This window comes from Phoca vitulina, unplaced genomic scaffold (genome assembly GCF_004348235.1).
Source record: "Phoca vitulina isolate PV1807 unplaced genomic scaffold, GSC_HSeal_1.0 scaffold11, whole genome shotgun sequence".
NCBI lineage: Eukaryota > Metazoa > Chordata > Mammalia > Carnivora > Phocidae > Phoca > Phoca vitulina.
In genome coordinates, this window is record NW_022589714.1 from 10,438,060 (window position 1) to 10,458,227 (window position 20,168).

The window sequence follows — 20,168 nt, forward strand, 5'->3', positions numbered from 1 at the left end:
CTGTCTATGCAATACAGTACTATGTTAGTACTTAAGTGTTCAAAAAGTGCTTAAAGATGAGGCAGATACACACATGCATTATCCAACTTAATCCTCTCAACAAACTTATGAAGTAAATTCCATTATACATAAACAGATAGGGCTCCTATTTCAGCCATTAGGACGAAAGTAGCATTTATATTAAATTATGAAAGGCTGTTGACTATACTAATCAAACTAGGGATAGCTTCATATTAAAAGAGAAGCATCTTTTCTCTATCAAGATTACGTATTATACCAGTCAAGATTACCTATTTTATTAGTAAAGTCTACAGAGGACTAGAACTCAAAGGAGATTAAACCTAAAATGAGATTAATAGGTTTCCCCCGGATCCGTCCATTTAAACAGAGGAAGATCAAAGGAAATAGAGTAACTCAAGGAACTTTAAGAACCTAAAGAATCAAAATGGTGAGGATTTTCACTTTTGGTTTCTATTTCTCTCCTTCCTTCCCACAATCTTCTACTAAAGACCATCATTCACTAAGCTGTCAGGGAACTAGGCCCCAGTCTCACGTCATTCTGGGCAAACCACCCATAGAAAATGCAGCTCTGTCTCCATATATAAAATCCCAGAAAAGTCAGAATAGCTGGGCTTGAGCCTCATATCATCACTGGAGATCATGGCAGCCCCTTTAGAACCACAAAGAGTCGGGTAAGAGCAGTGGCCATGGGAAGAATAGGTCCTAGCAGGAAAATAAGGGACCAATAGATGGTAAAAAGCTAAATGAGAGAGAGCTGTGCACTAAGACTCTGAGCTAAAGCCTCTACAATTAAATCAATCTCAAACAGCATTTAGTGACATAAATAATGTAGATAAAATTATATATTATAGGAAAATTCTTTGAGTTAGCAAGTTTATTTTTATAGATGTCAAATATTTTGGCTTCCTAAGGAATTCTTTACCTGGTATCCTATAAATACTTTATTTCGGGAATTATGTATAGAACATGACTCAAAATTTGGGGAAATAACAGCTTACCTTAATGACGAGGGAAAAGCAAGTAACAGATGATGCTTTCCTGAAATTTCCTATTGTATTCACCTAGTTGCAATGGCGCAATGGCAAAATATGCCAGGGAATTACTTCTCAACAAAATTCTATTAATGAACATTATTAGAAAGTGCACTCTTCTGTTCCCCAGGTATATTTAGGCCTTCTCATCCTCCCTTCCTATTCAACATCTCTCTCGTACTTTCCTTTTCTTTATTTCTCTAGATTACATTCTGCTAACTTCTTTGGCCTTATCGTTCAGCTAATTCTCCCTTGGTTTATAATTTCTGGCTAAACCAGGAGTTTTTCCTTCATTTTCCTTTTTTTTTTTTTTTCCTGTACCAGTTCAGTATACATCCAAAATAAATACACACATAGATACCAACCATTCATTTTAGGGTATCTAATCTACCATTCTATTATTATCAGACAAGGAAATCTTATCCTATCCTTACTCAACACTTCCCTCTTCTTTCCCCTCCTGAAATTCATTTAGACACCAAGTATTTCATATAATCTAAGAAATTCCCAACCCACCCCCCTCTGCTAATTCAGGCCCTTACCATTTCCTAGACAAGCTGTTAAAGCCTCCCAGCCCAGTCTAATGACCAGTCTTTCCTCACACTAAGGTTTGGAGGTAGTAAGAGCTAGACATCAGTTCCAGACTATCCATTGGGTTCCAATCCATCCTAGCAGGCTCTAGTTTGTCCTTATTCTCTCCTACTTCATGTCCATCTTCCCTGCCTGACAATCAACCCTACAGATTTCAGTAGACAGCACCAAATACAGAAGCAGCAATTTTCATAGACTGTTCAGCTTCTATAATTATATATATTTATAGCTATATATTCTTCATTAGATCTTGTGTTTTGCATCTCTGATCAAACCTTGACTGATACAGCAGTATCTAGAGATCTGCTCATTATAATCCATCAGATGGATATAACTTAGCTTATTCAAGCAACCCCAAGTCCCCTAGTGATGGACAAATGGGTTGTTTTTAGTCCTTGCCCTTATGAATAGTGCTGTAGTGAACATTAATATTTTTTCAGACTTTTATTAGTCTATCTCTGAAATAGATTCTTAGAGGAAGACTATGGGTGAAAGGGTAAATAATTATTACTGCTATCAGTTCTCTTCCCTCCTTAAAATCTATGACTTCTTCTGGAAACCATACAAGCAACTGTGGCAGATACTGGTAGTTGTTAATATCCATCTCTCATCATTGCATAATAAAATTTTTAGTTGGGCACTAAGCTAAAGACAACTTTTCTCAGCCTCCCTTGTGACTGGGTGTGGCACCGTGATGAAGTTCTGACCAATGGAATATGCACAGATTTAATATGTGCAATTTCCAAGTCATTCTTTAAGAGAAGGAGAATTCTTTTCCCCTCCCTTCCTTCCCCCTTCCTTGTGGCTGAAATGTTTCTGTGAGTTGGGAGCAAAGCAGCCATCTGGGACCAGAAGCTGGAAAGTCACAAAGACAAATGGAGAAACCAGACAGGATTCTGGTGCCTGATATTTATGTGAGAGAGAAATAAATTTCTGTCTTACTTAAGGCCTTACCAAGGGTTTACTGTTAGCCTAAATAATATATCTAACTTTTTTTAGAATCATCTACCTCATGAATATATCTATGTTTAAGAGGGCATTCCATACATAGATTTTATAAACATTGCATTATACTCAAAAGTTATCTTTACTTACATATGACTATGTTTTGTTTAATTAAGATTACTTAGTAATTAACCTAAATGGGCTGTCATGTAACGAATACAACTCCCGATTATTTTTGCAAAGGATTGTCAGCCTAGTATTTAAAATACATTTGTGAACCTTCCCAGTATGAATTCCTTTAAAAAACTCTAAACGTAAGGGTTCATACCTTTGGTCTACGCTATTTTAACTATTCCCAAATGTATGCTGAAAATTCAAAAAGAATGTAAGAATAATAGTCAACCTATTAAATTATTATTTATGGATATTAAAAGTCTTCCCATTGCCACCACTTCTAAGTGGCCTCTGTGATAAACCTACAGTATCTTCTTTCATTGCTCTATCTGATTCTGTTAATACAGAAATGTCTTCTACAAATAATCTCAGATTACTGAACCAAAAACGCTCCATTCCTTTTTATATCATTCTGAACAGCGGGGAAGTTTGGTGTTTCCTCCAGCAGCGTGAAGCAGACCTGAGAGATGAGCAGAGCTAGGAAGAGCCGCTGCATGGAGGGCAATGAAGAACCAGAGGCAGAACAGGCAGCACACCTCCCCTCCCCCGTCCCTTCCAATAATATGGTCAACTGGAAGATACCGATAGAACCAGAAGCTAAGTCTAAGAAAACCATGGGTTAGGAGCGTCCTGAATTCTAAGAACCAAGAATCAAATAAGATAAATAGAGATAGGCAGCATCAGTTACTGTTTCAGAACTGATATGAAGCACTGGTTCTCAAAATTTAGCTGGAGTCAGAGTCACCAGGAGGGCTGCTAAGAGACAGCTGAGCCTCACTCCCGGGGGTTCTAATTCAGCAGGTCATGAAGTGAGGCCTGACAATGTGCATTTCTAATAAGCTCCCAGGAGGCTTAGGCTGCTGGCCCAGGGATCAACTCTAGAGAACACAGATATGAAAGTTTTGGTGGCTCGCTCTTTTTTCCTAGACTACTTTCTTCTGCAGAGAAACTCTATCGCTGTGAAAGAACCTATTTTGCTCTTTACTGAGCCCCTGGAGGTCAAGAAAAGATTCAGAGTTAAAGTCCTTGAAATGGCACATAATCATTGGGAAACTTCTGAAAAACCTTTGAGCCCCATTCCTCATCAGTGTTTTTCATAATCTCTCCCAGTGCCAAGGCTACAACAAATTTCTCAAGTTCATTCTCTTAGCAGGAATCCTGTAACATTACACATTTCCTTTACCAGTCTTGATTTCCAAATTTGCAGCAAAATGAGTATTACTTTTCTAAGTTTCTTATTCACTCTCCATTTATTAAATATGTACTGAAAAAATCTGCATTAGTTGATAAGCTTGCACAGTTAGTTGGCCTTACAAATATAATATCCATAGGGGATCTAAAGTAATTAGCAATCAAATAGCTACTCAGTGTACACCTTCCGTGTTTTCCTATTCACCTCAAGACTTTAAATTCTTATGTTACTTTTAATTCCATAATGAGATATAAATCACAACAGAGTTCCTAAAAAATGTAAAGATTCCATTTAAAATATGTTTAACTTAAGAGCACTGGAACTCTGAAAATTTTCCAATGGAGGTATAAAATGGTATAACTGCTTTGAAAAACTCTTCAGTAAATTCTTACCAAGTTAAATCAACATCTACCCTGTGAAATGCCAATTCCATTCCTGGATGTTTATTACTCAAAAGAAAGGAAAGAGTATGTTCACAAAGCACCTATTCAAGAATGTCCCTAGCAACCTTGTACAAGATAGGCAAAACTGAAAACAGTGATGGACATTTATTCATCAACAGGAGACTGGATAAATCGTGATTATAGTCATACAGCAGAAATACTACTCAGCAATGAAAAAGGCATAAACTGTTGATAAGCAACAATGTGAATGAATCTCAAAACATGAGGTTGAGCAAAGGAGGCAAACACAAAAGAATACATATGGTATGATTCATTTCTATGAAGCCCTAACACATGTGCAACTAATCTCCGGGGACAGAATCAGAAAGTGGCTAAGTTTGGGGTAGAGAAAATAGATTGGCAGCGAAGAGGCAGAAGGAGCTTCCTGGAGTGATGAAATTGTTCTAGATTTTGTTTTTCACACTCTTTACCTGGATGTGTAAGACTGTCAAAAAAATCTATCAAACTGAACACTGAATATCTGTGCCCTTTACTGTATGTAAATCACGTCAATAAAAAATGATAAGCTTAACTATTCAAGAAAAAGAATGATTTACCAAAGCAATGTTCTTTATATTCAAAATAAAATATACGTTAGACAGAATAGTTTGATATTTAAAATTTCCATTATAGGTAATAAATAAGTAGTCACAGATGAAGGTTACAGAATTATGATTCTGAGCTCAAGGTAGGGTGACTGAACATCTCAGTTTGCCTTTTAGACAATCATTCTAGTGTTGGCCTAAAGCCATAGCACTGATAGTGCCCCCTTTGCTATCAAATGTATCCTGATTTAGAGGAAGACCCATAGCTAAAAGGACATTTGATATTATTTGGTACAATGCACTCATTCACTTTGCCATTCAACCTACATTTACCAAGCATCTACTATGTGGCTAAACATAGTCTCTATGTTCTTGCTACCATTTCACATTGCTCCTTTGTTTCCACAATCAGAACCTAAAACAGCTAGATGGATTTTTCCCTAAAGTTAGCATAAAATAAACAGCGAAAGACAAAATAAATATAGAAGAAAGCAATCAGAATTTTCTATAAACAAGGAAAATACAAATCAAGCTTATAAAAAAAAAGGTTACAATTCTTTTGAGCTGTGTGAAACAAAATGCATAAAGACAGTCACAAATATAAAATAAAGGAAACCTTTACCTGCTGCCCTGTAAAGTATTTTAGGTTCAAAAAATATACAAGGATTTTTATCCTCTATGCATGACAAAAGAAGTCCCTTGGCCTGGAAAGGGCTTCTGGGTACAACCACCTGCAAAAACAGATTTTTTTTTTTTTTAAAGACCATTTCAGTACAAAATGTAGCCCAGTAAACTCACTTATAAGAAGGGTTGATACTTCAGTAACTAATTGTTACTAATTGCAGGGATCTTGTATTTTTACCTTAATTACCATTATAAATGTTACATATTGTCCCATCCCCAAAAAATTCCATTGTTAAACAAGTATTTATCAGATGTCCATCATAGTCCGGTAGCTAAGATACTGTTCTCTTAAAAAGCTAAACTTGCATACATATACTAAAAGGAATCTGCAAGAAGCAAAGTTGTCGATATCTTCCTATATTCACCTATAAAAAAAACTTTTCCACTAATACTCTACTGCTACTTTCAAAGGGCATGTAATTCTTCTCCAATTTTAATATACCAAAATCTCCTCCTTTCCCATGAAACACAGGGTCTTCATTTCCTAAGTGGAAAATAATCCACTGAACTTTATGATCTGGGCACTGTAATGTCTGGTTATTGCAAAGCTGAAAGGAAAGTGTGGATACTGCCCACTTCCTCTTGAGAAGGCCTTTGAGAAGGAGGAAGATGATCACAGAAGGTGGCACAAGTGTTAACTGGGCCAAGCACTCTATGTGGATCTACTGTTCATAGCAACCCATACTATTATTATTTTCCCCAATTTAGAAAGAGACACAAAGGATTAAAAGAGAGATCAAATAATTTGTCCAAAGTCACATTGATTGCTTGACCAGGGATTCTTCTACAGTTCTGACACCAGACCCTAAGCTCTAACTACACCATTTTGCCTCAAATCACAAGCTTATGTCTAGTTTTTAATGACTGTTAAATAACTGCATAAATACCAGTGAATTGCATAAATACCAGTGAATACCAGTGTTACATGGGAAGAGTTATTAAAATAAATCTGAGTTTATCTCAAAGACTCAAATAAGATTCCTTGAAACAAACTACATTTGGCTTTCAAAATCAATTTTACACCATCCTAAAACTTCAGGATTCTTATTTAAAAAATAGCACAAATCTCACTCTTTTCTGTAAAAACAGACTGCTGAACACATTGCTTACCATACTACACAATGTCTTTAGGTTCCTACTTTAGTTTCTCTTCATCTGCTTTCCTCATGTATTTTTAGCATTTTGTACTATTTTCATTTGGGATTAAAAAGAGGGCAAGGGGCAAGTGGAGAAAGTTAGGAGATTGTGGAAAAAAAATCTCTTCTTAAAAATTCTGGGTAAGATCATAAACTTTAAATGTGAATCAGTGTTCAGCTCAAGCACAAAAATAAGTATTGTTTCGAATGTGGCTTCTGTCCCAACCTACCACTTCCAGCTTACATTGAAAAATTATGCAACCCTTACTCAACTAAAAAAAAAAAATTATGACTGCTCTGGTAGAAAAAATAAAAATAAAACACACGTGTTTACAACCAGTTCATGTTATCAAACACACATACATCACTGGGTGGATATAGGAGTTTCCATCACGATGCCCTAGAAAGCTCTTCAGTAAATAGAAATAGAAAAGATAATGTAAAAAATTAACATAAAATATGCACAAAAAAGCCACTTTTTTTCTAAATCAAAAGACCTAAACTATTGTGAAAGACGTAAGATTATTATGGAAGGCTTTAAAAGACAGATGCTTCAAAATTGTTTGATTGAGTATTACCTTACCTGGAAAACACATCTGGATTTCAAGGGTTTCTCTTAGACTGAAGCAAAAGTCCTATCCCTCTGACTTTGAGGTAAATATGTATTAAACAGTAGATTTATTAAAATTAACCCAGAATCGGTTAAGTGAGAAAGCCCCATTAGAAAGAAACAGAGCTTTGAAAGAGGGGTAAGTTAAACCAACTATGTTCTCTATCTCATCCTTTGAAGTTGGTGAAATTAATGTCAGGGTTAAGCCAGTGCTACTTCAACAAGAATATTCTATAAACCTGGGAACTGGAGAGCTGATCTAAAATAAATACTCTCTTTCTAAAAAAAACCAATTAAATTCACATAAATTCCATAAATCCTGTTTGCTTTCCTCTAGATAAGCATATCAGTTAACAGAACAAACCAAAATGGAAATATCCAACAGAGAACAAATAAAGTACATAAATGAGGATACCTTGATTCCTGGGCAGTGAGCAAAAAAAGCTTCAGGACTCTGAGAATGATAAAGAGCCCCATGGCCGACACAGCCCCAAGGGGCCCGGATAGTGAGGCTTCCACAATTAAAAAGATCCCCAGAGCGATAGCGGTACTTGGCAGCTTCATTAACAATCTTGGAAGGGGGGGAGGGGAGAAGAAGGACAGGTCACAAGGAGTCCTTTATTTCCATCCCTTTCCTTAACCATTTTATTAGATCTTTAAATATATGCACATAACAAAATAACTCCTAATGCATTAGCTCAAAGACGACCTAAAAATCCCCAAGATCAGAGGTGGGAGAGTGGAGGCAAAACTCCCAACACTTCATGGACTTAATCTAAGAAATGTTTAATTAGAGGGGCGCCTGGGTGGCCCAGTCAGTTAAGTGTCTGCCTTCGGCTCAGGTCATGATCCCAGGATCAAGTCCCGGCATCAGGCTCCCTGCTCAGTGGTGAGCCTGCCTCTCCCTCTCCCTCTGCCCCTCCCCCTGCTCATGCTCTCACTCACTCTCATAAATAAATAAAATCTTTAAAAAAAAAAAAAAAGAAATGTTCAATTACAGTAAAATGAAACCTTCTTACCTGATCGAAAGCAGGGAAAATATAATCTGCAAACTGAATTTCTGCAATAGCGGTCGCTCCAGTGACTGCGATCCCAATTCCAAACCCAACGATTCCTTGTTCACACAATGGCGTGTTGAAAACTCTATCTTTTCCTAAAAAAAAGAAAAAATAGTCCTTATATGACAAATGGGAGTGACGTAATACACAGCACAACCAAAAACTCAGGGAGTTAATGGTGACGGAGAAAAACAGCATAGAAGAGGTGAAGGAAATAGAAGATAACTAGCATGAGGGCTGGTTTAAATACAAACATAATAATTATATTAACTGTAAGTAATCTTAGCGTTTCAACTGAAAGAAAGGTTGTCCCTCTGGGATAAAAGAAAGCAAAACCCAACTACTTAAAAGAAAACACTGAGAGAATAAAGATAACAGAAGACTCAAAAGTAAAAGGAAAGAAAACAAACAACGAAAACCCTAACCAAAACAAGGTGTTGTCACCACAGGATTAGTGGACAAAGTAGACTTTAGGGGAAAAGGCATTACCAGAGATAAAGCAGGAAAATTCATAGTTTTAAAGGGTACAATTCAAAGGGAGGACATAATTCTAAATTTACACTCATGGAACAACACAGGCTCCAAAGAAATTAGAAAAATTAACAGAGGGGCGCCTGGGTGGCTCAGTCGGTCAAGCGTCTGCCTTCAGCGCGGGTCATGATCCCAGGGTCCTGGGATCAAGCCCTACATGAGGCTCCTTGCTCAGGAGCCTGCTTCTCCCTCTCTCTCCCTCTGCTTGTGCTCTCTCTGTCAAATAAATAAAATCTTTAAAAAAAAAAAAAAAAGGAAAAAAAAATTAACAGAATTAAAAGGAAAAATGGATAAATTCCCAATATGGTGGGAGATCTTAATATACCAATCTCAGTAACTGACAGAAAAAGCATACCAAAATAAAAAGGCAGGACTAGAGAAGATTGGTATATGATTAGCAAATACGACCTAACTGACAAGCAGAGGACACTGCACCCAACAGCCAAGAATACAAACCCTTTTCAAGGAAGCAGAACATGGACATTCACTGGCCACAGACTGGGCTATACATCCAATCTCAACATATTCTGAAGGATTAAAATCATAACAGGGTGTATTCCCTGACCACGATGGAACTAAGCTAGAAGCCAATAACAGAGAGTTAGAAAATCCTAAGTTAGAAAAAAATTTTAAATATGTCTAAATATCCACGGCTCAAGGAAGAAATTATAAGGAAATTATAAAGTATTTTGAACTGAATGACAATGAAAATTATTTATCAATATGCTGAGGTTACCAATTTAGTAAGGAGTCGAGTAGCTTTTTACAGACTAACCCGCCCATATCTATTATCAACTCTGGACACAATATAACAAATAACTGACTTAAAGGCATTGGAGAGCCAAAAAGCACGCCTAACCCAAAGGGGGCTTGACCCTTGAAAGAAAGGAAGGGCAGTGGATAAAAATAACATTTTTAAGTCTTGTCCCCTGAGGGGACTTCTCCACTCTCTGTCACAAGGGACTGCTAGGATTCAGACAAGACAGACTCAGTCTTTATTAGCTTGGTGGTATGAGAGAATGGGGTTCAGGGCTGCCAGTGGCTAGACACTGAGGAACGAAGCCCCTAAAAGAAGAACAACACATAGGGGCACCCCAAAGTCTGTGCGTAAACTGTTCAAATCTTTGGCTGACCTCTATAGCTGTAGGAGACTCAGAGAACCCAGCAGATGGCAGCTGGAAGCCCAAAGAGCTGAGCAGAGATTTCAGCTCTACCCACTAAGGAAAAGACAGAATTTGGAGTTTGAGACTCTTCAAATTAAAAGTGCTTGATAAGCACCTCAGGCTTTGCACTGGAACAACAAGGTGCATGTTACTAGTGTTCAATTCTCATTTGAAATTTCACCACCCGTCAGCCAATATCAGCATTTCCTGAAAAATCCCAATTTCGGGGAGCTGGAGAGACGCAAATAATGACCCCAGTCTGGCCAGGTGACCAAAAGTCTGTGGACAGATCGGAGATGCATATTTCAGTCCCATGATTGAGGGACACCGGTTCTTCTTGGTGCACAGAATCCACTCTCAGCTCAATCATTCCTTTTGAATATGGACCACAAATAGGGCAGGTGCTGGGAAACACCAGCCAGACACATCCTGTCGTCTGCACTCTACAAGCAGGGGCAAAAACTTAAAAGCATGATTCATACTCCTCACCATCTGTGACTATCTTCTGAAATTGTGACCTCTATCACTCATCAGTTCCCTATTTGACTGCGAATAGCTTGATAAGTTCTGAAAATCTAGGGCTCCACTGAACTAAGAACAATTCATTAGTAGAAAATGAACAAAGATTCTAGCCGCCTCCTGTGGAATCCACATCCCTGGAATGCCTGAGCCACCTTAAACAGGTGAGCAGTGTTCTTACTTAGTCCCTGCCACTTCAAGTTCCCTGGATTCAGGTATTTGCCATCTCAGTAGATAACAGCCCTTTATTTTTTTTCTAAAGACTTTATCTATTCATTTGAAAGAGAGCAAGAGAGAGAACACAGAGGGAGAGAGAGAAGTAGACTCCCCACTGAACAGAGAGCCCGATGCGGGGCTCGATCCCAGGACCCTGAGATCATGACCCAATCCGAAGGCAGACACTCAACTGACTGAACCACCCAGGCGCCCCTAAATACAGCCTTTTTTGCTGCTAGAAGACAGAAAAGTTGAGTTTCTCAGAACTGTTACTCAAACTCACGCCTGGTCTGAGGAAACAGCTTAATTTAACAACTCTCTCCAACAAGCTGCAATGACATGAACCGTATGTTAAAAATCTGTTTCTATTTTCTCCCCAAAAGGTAATGATGTGGATAAGAACACACGTAAATTGCACGATAATGATGACTTCCTCTATGTATAATGCCATTAACCTGATACAAAGTTCGTACACACAGTATCCCAATGAGTAAATTAACACATACAGTGATTACGCCATGAGGCAAGACAGATCTGGTTTTCAGTGCTATCTCCACAAATTACTAAACTCCCTCAATTTATCATCTGTAACAAAAGAATCATGATACTAAAAAGAGTAAAAAATTTACAAGCAGGAGGCCTACTGTGATTTTAAATAGGAGGGTCAAGAAGACCTCAGTGAGAGATGACATATACAGAAAGAGTTGAAGGAAGTGAGAAAGTGCACTGTGCATATATCTGAGGGAGTAAGTGTTCCAGGCAGAGAGATCGGCAAGTGCAAAGGTCCTGGGGTATGGGGCATTCCTTATTACATCAGAGGAAAGGTAAGAAGTCCAGAATGCCTGGTCTGGAGTAAAAGAAATAGTGGTAGGAGATAAAGCTGAAGAGTTGAGAAGGTAGGATGGGGAGGTGGCACAGATCAGACAGGGCCTTGTAGGTCACTGTCAGCTCTCTTTTACTATGACAATGAGTGAGTCAACAAGTAGGTAAGGGATAGAGGAAGCCATTGAGCAAAATCACACCTTCTCTCAACTATATTCCATCTCTCTAGCTGGTATTTGGTGAATAGCCTCTAGCCAGGCAAGGGGGACATGGCAAGTCTGATTACAGGATACTGCAACAATACCAGTAAGAGATGATGACACCTAATTGCAGAAAAGGTGTGAGACTCTGGATATAGTCTAAATATAGAGTCAAAAAGATTTGCTGATAAAATGGATACGGAGCATGAGTCAGAGAAAAATGCCAAGGATGACTCTGCCAAGGATGACTCAAAGGCTTCTGGCCCACGCAAGCCGAAGGAGAAAGTTGCCCTTAACTAAGGAAGGGCGAACTATGAAGCATGCTGGGATGAAACACCAGGAGTTCAGTTATGGAGAGCTTACATTTGAGATGCCTTCAGATGTTAAGGTAAAGCTCGTAAACAGACTGTTACATACAGGAGTTGAAAGTCTTCAGCATCAAAACAGCACTAAAAAGCACAGGCCTGGATGCAACTGCCAAGCAAATTTATGTGAGAACATAGAGGAAAGATCCAGTGTTAAAAAGACAAGCAGTGAGAACTAATATAATCAGCAAAGTCGAAAAGAAAAAAAAAAAAAAAAAAAGCCAGAGTTTGGAGGAAATAGAAGAACGTGCTGGCCTAGAAGCCTCTTCGAAGAGACTGGAGTAATCAGCTGGTGCTGTATGCTATCAGTTCCACGTGAGGAGGGCTGAGAATTGTATAACGACTGATCTTGACATTAGCAGTGTCAGCAAAGTAGGAAGGAGGGAAAGAATAAAAGCCTAGATCAAGAGGGAGCGGGGGAACACAGATCGGAGACAATGAGTAATGATAATTATTGGGAGAGATTTTGCTGTAAAGGAGGAACAACTGGCTGGACAAAAATATGGGATCAATACAGGGAAGTTTTTGGTAAGACCAATAAAAAAGCGTATTTGCACGCTGATAAAAATGATCAATAAGAAAGGAAGAAATGGAGGTGCCTGGGTGGCTCAGTCGTTAAGTGTCTGCCTTTGGCTATGGTCATGATCCCAGGACCCTGGGATCGAGCCCCACATTGGGCTCCCTGCTCAGCGGGAAGCCTGCTTCTCCCTCTCCCTCTCCCACTCCCCCTGCTTGTGTTCCCTCTCTTGCTGTGTCTCTCTCTGTCAAATAAATAAAATCTTAAAAAAAAAAAAAAGGAAGGAAGGAAGGAAGGAAGAAATCATTGAGAAAATTAATTAAATGGGGAGACGGAAGAAAACCGGGGTTATGTCTTTGATGGGGAGGACTGGGTCTGGCGTGGAGAGGTTGACAGGAACCCTTGTGTCCAGTCAGAATGCGGGAGAAAGGCATGGGTGGGCACTGACGCGGGTATAGGAGCGTGTGCAGCCGTGAGAGCTTGTCAAAGTTCTCTCTTCACTGCATCTATCTTCTTGGCAAAACACGAAACTAGATTATTGATAAAAACTAAGGATGGAGGCAGCAGTGTTGAGGAGAGAAAAGTATGAAATAGTAATAATGGGAAAATGGAGAAGTGAAGGGAGCAGGATCAGGCAGCAGGACGGTACACAGCATGAGTGGCCCCTGGAGATTACTAGTCTCAGACTAAAAGTGACATCAGTTGCAAGATGACTTTTTTCTCTGGCAACATTCTACATAAGACTGAGGGTTTAGAAAATGGTGTTGGGAAAATTGGACAGCCACATGCAGAAGAATGAAACTGGACCACTTTCTTACACCATATACAAAAATGTACTCCAAATGGATGAAGCCCTAAACGTAAGACAGGAATCCATCAAAATCCTAGAGGAGAACACAGGCAGCAACCTCTGTGACCTCGGTCGTAGCAACTTCTTCCTAGACACATCTCCCAACGCAAGGGAAACAAAGGCAAAAATGAACTATTGGGACTTCATCAAGATAAAAAGCTTCTGCACAGCAAAGGAAACAGTCAACAAAACCAAAAGACAACCGACAGATGGGAGAAGATATTTGCAAATGACATATCAGATAAAGGGCTAGTATCCAAAATCTATAAAGAACTTATCAATCTCAACATCCAAAGAACAAATAATCCAATCAAGAAATGGGCAGAAGTCATGAACAGACATTTGTCCAAAGAAGACATCCAAATGGCCAACAGACACATGAAGAAATGCTCCACATCACTCGGCATCAGGGAAATACAAATCAAAACCAAAATGAGATACCACCTCACATATCAGTCAGAATGGCTAAAATTAACAAGTCAGGAAACGACAGATGTTGGCAAGGATGCGGAGAAAGGGGAACCCTCCTACACTGTTGGTGGGAATGTAAACTGGTGCAGCCACTCTGGAAAACAGTATGGCAGTTCCTCAAAAAGTTGAAAATAGAGCTACCCTATGACTCAGCAATTGCACTACTGGGTATTTACCCCAAAAATACAAATGTAGTGATCCGAAGAGGTACATGCACCCCAATGTTTATAGCAGCAATGTCCACAATAGCCAAACTATGGAAAGAGCTTAGATGTGCATCGACACATGAATGGATAAAGAAAATGTGGTATATACGTATACAATGGAATACTAATCAGCCATCAAAAAAAAAAAAAAAAAAAAGATGATATCTTGCCATTTGCATTGACCTGGATAGAAATGGAGGGTATATTATGCTAAGGAAAATAAGTCACTCAGAGAACGACAATTATCATATGATCTCATTCATATGTGGAATTTAGGAAACAAAACAGAGGATTATAGGGGAAGGGAGAGAAAAATAAAACAAGACGAAATCAGAGAGGGAGACAAACCATAAGAGACTCTTAAGCATAGGAAACAAACTGAGGGTTGCTGGAGGGGCGGGGGTATCTGGATGATGGACATTAAGGAGGGCACGTGATGTAATGAGCACTGGGTGTTATATAAGACTGACGAATCACTGAACTCTACCTCTGAAACTAATAATACACTGTATGTTAATTAATTGAATTTAAATTAAAAATAAAAATAAAAGATTGAGGGTTTAGAGATGAAGTTAGCTGAGATTGGATTTTGCCAAGCAAATAATGACATGGAATTTAAACTGGGCAATAAAGGAAAGAAAGGTCATCAGGAAAGTGAGATACAGTGACAGGGTGGTAGAATCCATGGCTTTTAAGAATCAATAAGGTCAAAGGTTATTGGATTGGAAGTACTAGAAGCAGTGAGCTGGGGAGGTTCAAGGCGGAAGTCAGAGCTGGGGATGCTTCAAATTGAGATTCTGGAGGGACCGCAGTTACTACTGATAATGATAACATCTGAGATAGGACAGTGAGAGTGAGGGGCTGAGGTAGGATGAAGGACAAGATCACTAGAGAGATCACTGAGAACACCATCCATGTGGGTACGGACAGGAGTACTGGAGAGGCGGACAGTGAGCCAAGTTGGAACGAAGAACAGCGGCCTGGCGTGAATGGATGACAACGAAGGATAGTATTAGTGTTCAGGATTCAGTGATTTACTGAATTATTTATTGACAGTGCTCAATAAATGTTTATTTTCAAAGGAAAAATTAAACAATGGAAGCTAGGTTTCTTTTGATTCAGACCTCCAGTCTTTCTTTACTTTCTGAGGTGACTAAACTCAGCTTTTTGATATTTAGAATGAAATTTCTCGAATTCACCCCTGTTAAGTAGCATTATGTGATTACATAATAATCTCACACCGACCACATCCTTTAGGTCAGGTGGTACATAGAATTTCAGGATAGCCCTGAAACACATGACCATTTAAAACATTCATCCAAATGATAAATAAAATCGAAAATCAGTTGCAACTCCTAACTTTCAAAGGCAGCTTGAGTCTAATGACACCCTAGCTTCTGAAGCTCAAGGAAAGTTGCAAGGGGGCCGCGGCTTCATCAAAGCGCTGTCAATCAAGTTCAATGAATGTTTAGTTAAGGGGCCAGGGGCTTTGATTTCATAAGAAAGAAAAAAAACCATGCCTACTCTGAAATAGCTCTTCAATGCCCAACAAGCTTTGACTAAGTCAGAAAAGAGGAAATACTATCCAAATGACTTCTTTCTAAACCTCAGATAACAGAGTAAAATTAAGTTAACATTTCAGATAAACTTACTGCTATTGATGCTACAGGTAAAGGCATTCATATAACATGCCATCTTCTTAAGTTCTGCTCCCTGTGCTTAAATTTTAGGCTCTCTCTTTGTATAACTCCATGATCTCTTGAGTCCATGCAAACACGTGTCGAATGCCAGACGTTTGGTCATTTAAATAACTGACGTGTTAGCATCTCACTTGTTGACAAAAACCAGGTATAAAGTCATACCACCACTTTCTTAATGGTTTTTCTTCTTTTGTAAAGGGAACGTGATTACGTCACTGGCAGCACACTGACACATTAAAGATACTGCCCACCACGTAATGCCAAATATCAAAAGAAAACCAGCAGATGGCTTTTCTAGCCAGAGTCACAGATGGACACAACTGAGTCCCCCAGTGAACCCGGTTCTCTATCACAACATTTAGGCCACAACTAGCCCAGAAACAGTGAGAAGAGTGCAAAGAAACAATAATTAGGAAAAAAGAAGAGGCAGCCATGAGTTAAGGTGACAACCAATTACCTCCTGGTAGATTACGAAAGTCAGGGAGTACCTCCTTCTGTTCAGGGCCCAGACATTTTTCGGAACCCATAACGAGTTTTAAATTAGCTTTCCTTGTGAACACAGTGGTCCTGCAAGTTATTAAATCTACCTTGGGTAAATTTAAATTTCTTATTCCCATAAAATTTCTGAAAAGGCAGCTTTAAAACTGCCCATCTCTAAGCAACACGTATTTCCTTAGGACACAAATCTGAACAGGTCAGCATATCATCTCCCAGAAAAGAGATCACCTCCATCAGGGAAATATTTCGAGTCCCAGATTCCCTGACCAAAAGGATAAATAAGGACATGAAACATTCATGACTAAGCTATAAAATAAACCATGTGCAAGGCCATTATTTATATAATTTTGACGGGGAGGGGGGCGGATAATACATCGCAATAATTTCAGTCACAGACTTTCCGGACTACGCTGTGATTTTACATTTTAAAGTTTGCCGATAAAGAATCTGAAAGATGAGGGGCGCCTGGGTGGCTCAGTTGGTTAAGCGACTGCCTTCGGCTCAGGTCATGATACTGGAGTCTCGGGATCGAGTCCCGCATTGGACTCCCTGCTCAGCAGGGAGTCTGATCCTCCCCCCTCTCATGTTCTCTCTCTCTGTCTCATTCTCTCTCTCAAATAAATAAATAAAATCTTTAAAAAAAAAAAAAAGAATCTGAAAGATGAAAGGCATTTGTTTTAGGGTCAAGTAAAGCAAAAATAAAAAATTAATCCAGAAGATCACTTCTACCTCTTAAAATAAGTAGAAAAGTACATAGAGTATTCCATTCATTAGAAAGACTTTTAGAGAATAAACATGCAAACAAATTTTAAAAATAGAAATACTAGGTAGAATGACTGTACAATTTATCTTCCAAACAGAAATGTCTGGGAATGTTAAGGATACTAAAAATAATTAACAGATGTTGATTGATCTCAACAGGCCTAAACTGTGTAGTCCCAGGAAAACAGGGCTGTTCTGAATAAAACCAAGACATACAGTCACTATTATCAGGGTTACATAATATTTAGGTAAAAAGTAATAAGGGAAATATAAAGCTAAGTGTTTACCTTAGCCATAACTAATCTACCATATATGAGCATCCTAAATTAGGATATTAGAGCTGGAAAATTAAGAAGTGACTTGAATAAGCCATTCTACCATCAAGGTAATTCTCACAGTTTACTCCCTACGGTGGGCACCATGATGCCTGCAGCCCAGGCCCCCATGTGTGGAGAACTTGTTGCCCTGCTTGCCGAGAATGCTGTGAGCAAACAGACATCAGCAGTCAGCCCTTTTAGTGACTGTAATGAACTTTCTAGCTCAAGGTCATGCTTGGTAGCCACTATCCAATGACTGATCAGTGTGAGAGTATAAAGATCTGGTCATTTCAGTCCAATTAGGGACAACCCAAAGGGCCATTATGACTCCAGAGATCCCAACCCCTCCAGGGTTGGCCACAGTGGTCCTAGGACCTAAATCACTTCTGCACATCTCCTTCTGCCTAATCCTGCTTTCACTTGAAAGCAGCATTCTATTTATGGTTCCAGAAGACTCCAGGTTCTAAGGTTTCCAGATTCAGGAAGTTTACCTGTATTTACAATCACAACATTCTCCAAATCCTCTGGGCAACAATGGATAGAAAGGGTTGTTTGTGAGCCTGGTACTACAGATTCCACCTCTATTTCTCAGAAAACACTTGGCAAAGAGATCTGGGTCATTAAAATGGGTGAGAAGAAAATTAAAGATAGAAGTCAACCAGGAGCAAATCCATATGCTTAGTAAGTGTTTACTGAATGAACAGATGGAGGGATGAAATGCAAAAGTGCCTCTGTAATCAAGAAATCTACAATTTTGGGTACAGATCCAAAAATCAGTTCCAAGGGTTCAATGACTAGATTAAAATTTGTAAGCTCCTTTCCTGAGAACACAGATGGTTTCATTCATCTTTGGACATTCAACAGTATCTAGCACAATGTCTTGAATTTAATAGGCCTTCAATAGCACTACTTGAATGAGCAGACTTAAAAGACCCATCACCTTGGGTTGAAAAGGCATTTAATTAAGTCTGTGATAATCAGGATGTGGTCATGTTCCCCAAGTACTCAAGGCATATAGATATGACAGCAAGGCACAAAGAAGTCTGCTCGAAATAGACATGTACTAAGTAACACATACATGAAATTCTTTAAATATATAATAGGAAAACGTGACCACAAAGAGAGACTACAGACTCACACAAGCATAAAGATGAGAATTATGTTCCACTATCTCTAGTACCTAGTTCTTGGCACAGAGTAACATTTAAAAAATATTTGTTAAGTGGATGGCTGAATGAAAAAGTAATCAAAATAATATTAAAATAAAAAGGATACCTCAAATCAGGGGAAATTATAAAATCAGACCATAATATCTTAAAAATTCAATTATCCACACACAAAATTAATGGCTTATTTACCTCATAGCTATATTTTAGGGGGCCACATCTTAGAGAAATCTGTTTTAGAAATGACAGAAAAGGCAAAGAGTTAATTTTAAGCAACCCATCGAGACTGACAGAGGGAACATCTGGTTGAAGGTGAGCCACAATGATTGTGATACAATAATGGTCAATATCATAGGCCAAGGCTTCTCAAAACAGTACTAGATGGACAACTTGGTTAAAAGAAAAATATTCTCTTGCACTCCTCATGTCAACTTCAATCAGTCTTATTATGTTATTTTAATACATACAAAATTAAACTTAGCATTTATTGCCCTGATAAAACAAAGGTAAAACAAATTTATAAATACAAAAATAACTACATAACCAATTAAATTGAGATTAACAGCAAAAATACAGTGTAACAAACCATGGTTTCCTGCTAAAATGAGAGCACCAATGGAGCTTTAGATCCTTTTTTCTTTTTTAACTTTAATCATTCTAATGAGGAAAAAATGTATTTTCACTTAAATTCACCCTACAAAATAGTATGTATGACCTCATGGCTTTCTTTACGAGGTGAGGATAATCAGACTCACTAAATAAAACCACCAGGAAGCATTCCTTGAATGATCATTTTAAGAAAGTTGCTTCAAGATAAAGTTGGTACCATAACCATGTCAAAATCTGCATTAAATGTGTAGCTATTCAATTATTGCTGGAATCAGGTAAAGAAAGTTCTTCAGTGTCTAATTACTGATAAACTTACCGCTAGCGAACTGTTGAAAGATGCTATATTAAAAACTGGATCTGTGAAATTCATCTGACTGTAACCTGATGATACATCACTATATTGAGGCTGTAACACAGGATAATCCGCATCCTTTGGGTGGGGCAGGCGGGGATGCTCCTGTCACTGTGTGTTATCTGAATCTCAAGTGAAAGCATCATACACTCAGACACTGTGAAGTACTTACCCTTCACATGGCACAAACACAACAATAAACACAAACACCAATTTTATCATATGGTAACACTTGGTTCTATGGCAGGTGTCTGGATGACCCAAAATCTGGGTTTTTTTAAACAATTACCACTGATATTAAACCCCCTAAAATGTTAAATCTCACTGAAGATATGAAAACTCCCAGAATATCCATAGACATATAGGGTTAGCTAATAGCAGTTAGGGAAACAATATCCTAGGAAAAGAACAATACCAAATAATCAACTCTACTGTTCAATTTTAGAATAAAAAAAAAATCTACTTGGAAATAAA

The 20,168-nt window shown here is 38.5% G+C and overlaps 1 protein-coding gene across 8 annotated transcripts in view; it reads right to left on the reverse strand.

Moving 5' to 3' along the window:
• BCKDHB (branched chain keto acid dehydrogenase E1 subunit beta) overlaps window positions 1-20,168 on the reverse strand; it is a 206,492-nt gene that overhangs the window by 152,693 nt on the left and 33,631 nt on the right. For all 8 annotated transcript variants that reach the window (XR_004300168.1, XR_004300167.1, XM_032409388.1 and 5 more), the window contains 3 exons: window positions 8,392-8,525; window positions 7,788-7,943; window positions 5,565-5,673 (listed from right to left, as the gene is read on the reverse strand). Coding sequence is in view for 6 of the 8 variants with exons in the window: in XM_032409388.1 (XP_032265279.1) it covers window positions 5,565-5,673; window positions 7,788-7,943; window positions 8,392-8,525 (399 nt within the window). In the remaining 2 variants the exon portion in view is untranslated. The remainder of the gene's footprint in view (window positions 1-5,564; window positions 5,674-7,787; window positions 7,944-8,391; window positions 8,526-20,168) is intronic.